General features: G+C 42.5%; 1 protein-coding gene across 1 annotated transcript; it reads right to left on the bottom strand.

Annotated features, from left to right (window-relative positions):
* Positions 1–4859: 4859 nt before the first annotated feature.
* Positions 4860–5865, bottom strand: LOC128571891 (small integral membrane protein 30-like). The gene has a single exon (XM_053571721.1). The coding sequence runs from the start codon at positions 5708–5710 to the stop codon at positions 5531–5533; it is 180 nt and encodes a 59-aa protein (XP_053427696.1). The 5' UTR covers positions 5711–5865; the 3' UTR covers positions 4860–5530.
* Between the last annotated feature and the right edge of the window lie 278 nt (positions 5866–6143).

Genomic DNA, 6143 nt, shown 5'->3' with positions numbered 1-6143 from the left:
CATAATCCCCCGGACAGCTGTCCCGGGTGAATGGGAACCAGCTCAGAGCAGTCTGCTGGTAGCCTTGCGGCTGTCACCTCTTGTAGAATTCTCTCTGCGGACCACCCTGCTTTTCATTCAACATTAAGCTCACAGCCTTAATGCGTGGTGGATGTTTTCACCCTAATCCTCCTTCTTAGCCTCTCAATTCTGATCAGGCAGCAGAATGTTCACATCATGGAAAGTCATAACATTTCAGCAATCATTGGCCCCACAGCACATGCCCGGACAGAAATGGTAGTTGGGTGTTGTTGTAAGAAGACCCATGAAACCACGCCTGTGTCTTTAAATTCAGCTGGTGTGTTTCCTCTTACTGTACTGTCATTTTTGTGATTTGCTCTGTGCCCAGAAGCTTCTGTCAGGCTCTCTGCTTTCAACGCCAAGTAATTATGGCTGGAAACTGTGAGGTTGAAGTGGTCTGGGAGCCACAAGGCAGGCGGAGGGCAGTGGTCCCTAGATTGTTTCCAGTGGAGCCAGGGTGCTGCCAAGACACTGTAGAGATTGTCGAGATGACAGGGACTGACCAGGACTCTGGGTCCCACTTTACTAGAATCAGAGCAGCTCATCGTATCCTGTCTTATATATTATGTCTCAGTTCTACAGTTTTTTTTTTTTTAAGGGGAAAAGGTTCCAGTAATAACTCCTTAAAAAAAAAAACCCACTGGTACTGTGGGCCAGGAATGAGAAACCCTGGATTTGATCACTTTTTTCTTCATCTCTTTGGTTAGTGTTTTTCAACCATTTTTATCTCACGGCACAGTTGAAACTATTAAACTTCCATGCACACTTAAATTATGCTGATCAAAAAAGAGTTAAAAAAAAAAAAGAATATACTTACTGTGCTTTGAACTTCTTTTGAAAATAATTTAATTAATGATCTTTCAAACATTTTGTGGCACACGTCAGATCCGCTCACAGCACACCGGTGCTGCAGCTCATTGGTTGACAATTATGTCTTTGGTGGCTCCTCAACCATGAGCATGAATAAGTCCTATTACTTTTTTGACTTAGTTTCCTCGCTTGTAAAACAGAATAATAGTATCTTCTTCACCTATGTCACATGATTAGATTAAAGTGGTAAATTCTAAATTATTATAAAAACACAGAGGATTATTACCTAGTGTAACTAGCTCCATGAACCCACAGGGAATCTCCCTTAACTAACTACTTGACCCTTTGAGTTGTTTCCCCAAAATGATGGATTCCTAAAAACTCCTGCTCCTGGGCTCAGGTGATCTTCCCACCCTTACTTCCCAAAGTGCTGGGATTATAGGTGTAAGCCACCCTACCAGGCCTGAAATGGGGGATTTTCTATAAGACAAAGGAGTTGAGATTCTAAAGTTCCCAGGGCAGGCGAATCTTGACGTCTCCTACAACCTGTTCCCAATACAGGCAGTCCTTTGTGAGATTCACCACAACCTGCCCCCAAAGCACTCAGCCTCTCCTTTAAAAGCCCATGACCTCCAGACAAGGTGGTCTGCACCTGTAGTCCCAGGTACTAGGGAGGCTGAGGCAAGAGGATTGCTCTAGTCCAAGACTTGGAGGTTGCTGTGAGCTACAACACCACAGCACTCCACCCAGATTGACAGAGTGAGATTCTGTCTTAACAAACAAATAAACAACAAAGAAATCTCTTTACAATATTTCCACTTCCACGTAGTATATAGGCTTGTTTCAGTGTAACTATTTGGACCATTAAAAGTTCAATTTCCCATTAGGGCCAATCAATATCTTTATCTGGTTGAGTAAATAAATAAAACACTCAATCTCTCCAATTTAGTCTTCTCTTCCTTGATCTGGGAGAAAGAACCAGACTTACTATATCCTGTGATCCTATGGGATGAAAGGGTGCTTACACGATCCCCGGTCTCAGGGCTCTTCTAGCCTCAGAGGCAGGTCCCCTTTCCAGCTTGGTGGCAGCTTGTCCTGCTGGTGCTGAAGGGGAGCCTGCCATTGATGACTTGGTTAGCGCCCTGAGGGCTCTCGCTCCCCCCACACCTGTGCCACACTCTCCACCCAAGCATCACCCCCCACCGTGGGTTCACTCAAGTCCACTTGTGAAGTCCACCTTTGACCCTTTGGAATCCACAAGGCCCCGGGTCCTCAAGACCACCTCTGTGTCTTCCTAACCCATAAGACCTACAGGATCACCCTGAAAAAACAAACACAAAATAAGTTGCCACTGAACATAGTACTTACTCTGCAACACAGTGCAACAATTTCCCAGGGTTAAGAAATGTTCCAGGATAGTACTTTTTTTTTTTTTTTTTAATTTGGAGGAAAAAGAACATATAGAAGCTTCCGAATCTGGTGACCCCTGCTGGGGACCAAGAGCAGGTCGGCAGTGGTCCTCTTCTGCCCCAGGCATGCTGCATGACCTCATCTTGGCTTGAAGCGGGTCTGGGGACTTATCACCACACGTTCCCTTACTCTAGCAGCTGTCAGTGCCTGCACTGACCCTAGGTGAACGGGGCAGGCCGCCGCCTCCTCTTCCTGTCTGAAAGAACATTCCCCTTCATCACATCCTCTTTTTTGCTAGAGAGGCAAGGCTCAGGAAACAGTTACCAGCTTATTCAGGAATCTTTTCTTTTCCTTTTTCTCTTTCTTTTGTTTCTTTTCTTTCCTTCTTTTCCTTTCTTCCCTCCCTCCCTCCCTCCCTCCCTTCCTTCCTTCTTCTCTTTCTTTTCTTTCTCTCTCCCTCTCTCTCTTTCTTCTTTTCTTTCCAGTATAAACAGAGAAGTTACAGTGTTTGTATTTGGTAGATAGAGTCACTCTTTTTTTTTTTTTTTTGAGACAGAGCCTCAAGCTATTGCCCTGGGTAGAGTGCCGTGGCCTCACACAGCTCACAGCAACCTCCAACTCCTGGGCTCAAGCGATTCTCCTGCCTCCACCTCCCAAGTAGCTGGGACTACAGGCGCCTGCCTCAATGCCCGGCTATTTTTTGGTTGTACTTGTCATTGTTGTTTGGCAGGCCCGGGCTGGATTCGAACCCGCCAGCTCAGGTGTATGTTGCTGGTGCCTTAGCCACTTGAGCCACAGGCGCCAAGCCGAGTCACTCTTATAGTTGTGTCCCATACCCCAAAGGCGTGCCACATACCCCTACATTGTGCCCATTATGTGGGAACATACTAACCCTCTCCCCTCTTCCCCTCCACCGTCAGGAATCTTTCCGAAATATGTCTGTTAGGGGGAAGAAAGAAGGTCCCAGGACAACAGTGATTTGCTAGGCAAAGGCCAGGCCCTGGTGGTGGACACCAGCCTTCACACAGTGCATGTTGAGGCAGAAGACTTGGGCACTGGTTTTTCACTCCCCGAAGAGCTTCGTGTGGACTCTCTGCCCCACCATGGCCCAGGGGAGCCCTGGGTCATGAAGAAAGAAACTCAGGTAGGAGAAGGATGTGATCCCACCCGGCTCACCTCTGTATCCTCACCACCTGGCACACGATCTGCCTCCTTAAAGATTTTTAGAGACTATATTGAGTGGAATGAGTAATTCTGGACTTTGCCATGGACTCACTCTTTGACCTTGTCAAGTTTCCTTGCTGACAATAAATAGGTAAAACTGACCTTACCAGGTGTTTCCAAATATGAACTAAGACAATATATTGAATGTTCCTTGGTAAGCTCAGACTTGATTGGGGATAAAAGATAGGAAATTCTCAGATATACTCAGATATGAGTAGTGTAGTGTCTAAAATGGGATGCCGATTTTCTTATTGGCATTCTTTTATTTTAAGAGTCTTTAAAAGGGCGGTGCCTGTGGCTCAGTGGGTGGGACGTCAGCCCCCATATACCGAGGGTGGCGGGTTCAAACCCAGCCCCAGCCAAACTGCAACAAAGAAATAGCCGGATGTTGTGGCGGGCCCCTGTGGTCTCAGCTACTGGGAGGCTGAGGCAGGAGAATTGCCTAAGCCCAGGAGCTGGAGGTTGCTGTGAGCTGTGTGATGCCACGGCACTCTACTGAGGGAGATAAAGTTAGACTCTGTCTCTACAAAAAAGGAAGTATTTGAAAAAGTCTTTTTCATGAAATTAATAAGACTATTTTCATGTTAAAGGAGGAAGTGTGGCTTATGAGCATTTTATTCTTCTGGGCCTGGCCATTATGCAGTCAAGTTTGCTAATTACTGCCCAAGAGGCATCTCATGTACCACTCATTATTCTGAAAAGATGTGTTTAGAATCGTTAGCTAAAGTTTCTCTACCCAAAATAGAGATTTGATTCAAATTTTATTAAACGTAACATTTTTGTGAAACTGAATCTTTCTGTTTCAAGAAGATAGTCATTTCCTTCACTTATTCAAGTTATTATTTCCCTGAGTAGATTTTGGATTTTTCTTCATGGAATCTAGTATATTCTTTATTTAGATCATCCTTAAGAATCTTATGAGGGGCTAGGCGCTTATGGCTCAAGCAGCTAAGGCGCCAGCCACATACACCTGAGCTGGTGAGTTCGAATCCAGCCTGGGATCGCCGAACAACAATGATGGCTACAACCAAAAAATAGCTTAGCGTCGTGGCAGGTGCCTGTAAGGTGGAGGGAGGGTAGTGGGTGGGGCCACACCTACGGTGCATCTTAGAATGGGTACAGTTGAAACTTACTAAAAGCAGAATAAAAATGTCTACATACAATAACTAAGAAAATGCCATGAAGGCTACGTTGAACGGTTTGATGAGAATGTTTCAGATTGTATATGAAACTAGCACATTGTACCCCTTGATTGCACTAATGTACACAGCTATGATTTAACAATAAAAAAATTAAAAAATACAATTTTGTAGCACTGTAGAAGCCCCACAATGTGTCTTTTTTTTTTTTTTTTACAACACAATGGGCTTATATTTAATATAGTACTTCTCATCATAGGTATGTTAATCAGTTAATTAATATAAAGTTTATTTCTTTTTCAAATTAGAGCTCTTCTCCATTTCAATGTTAATATAAAGGATTTTATTTTTACATTAAATCTTTTTTCTATTTCAATATTAGATATACTGAATACATCTTTCTAAATGTTTTTTACCCAGAGATAAATGTTTCAATGTTGGCTATGTGATATCTAAATATCATATTAACTTGAGTGATAAAACAAAAATATAATAAAAATAAGGAGAAAACACTCCTTAACAATTCAGAAGGCAGTGACTGTAACTTAACAGTGGAGATTTCCTTGGATTCTGGGCAAAAGCTTCCTTCTTGTCTCACGTGCTTTTGAAAATCCTAAAACTATGAATTACTGATGTAAATTTCAACCATCTCACTTCCTTCTAACCAGCACATATAAAGTATAGGCGGAAATATTTAGTGCATAACTTGTAAAGAAAACATTTTTTTTCCCATTTATGTATCAATTTGTTCCCATTTTAAGGGAAACAAGTATATGAAACTCTACTATTTACTGTTTCTTAGAAACTTTCAGACACCAAAGCTCACGTTTAGTCTCAACAGCACAAAGGTTTTTATGGCAAGGTTTGATTCAGGAAATCCTTCAAAGTCACTTCTGTCCATTTCTCTTTCGAGCATATATCCCCAAGCAAGCACAGATGCCTGTGATGCTTAGAACTACACCCAGTAACAGAGCGATGGCATCTCCAGCCTCCACTACTTCAACAACAGGCAACACCAACAGCAGTGAAGTGAGGACTAAGATTAATTGTATTGAAACTGTAGGCATGATGTTGGGATCTTGAGGGCTGAAGGTTCCAAAGAAATGGTTTATATATATAATAATTCTATCGGACTTGAAATTTTTCCTTTTCTGGAGTTCTGGAATGGATGTTAAGGCTAAGAGGTTCCACGTCACACAGCCTTCCAGGAAGCAGCCATTACAGGAATCACACAATGTGTCTTTGTTAAATAAATTATGCTACATCCAGAGGAATACTTCAAAATAAGGAAAAGTTTGTGGTATATATTACTAGATGAAAAAGTATGTAGATCACAACTCAACATGTAATCCCATTTATAATCCCTAATCCCTATTATAATCCCATTTTTGTTTTTCATAACTATATCTTTTTCTCTACATATAACTATGTTACTCTAAATTTGTCTACCTATGTATAAAAGCAGAGTCTCAGTGGGGCACGCATGGTAGCTTACACCAG

Source organism: Nycticebus coucang, chromosome 19 (genome assembly GCF_027406575.1).
Source record: "Nycticebus coucang isolate mNycCou1 chromosome 19, mNycCou1.pri, whole genome shotgun sequence".
NCBI lineage: Eukaryota > Metazoa > Chordata > Mammalia > Primates > Lorisidae > Nycticebus > Nycticebus coucang.
The sequence above is the reverse complement of the archived record's forward strand: the minus strand, read 5'-3'. Positions and strand labels throughout refer to the sequence as shown.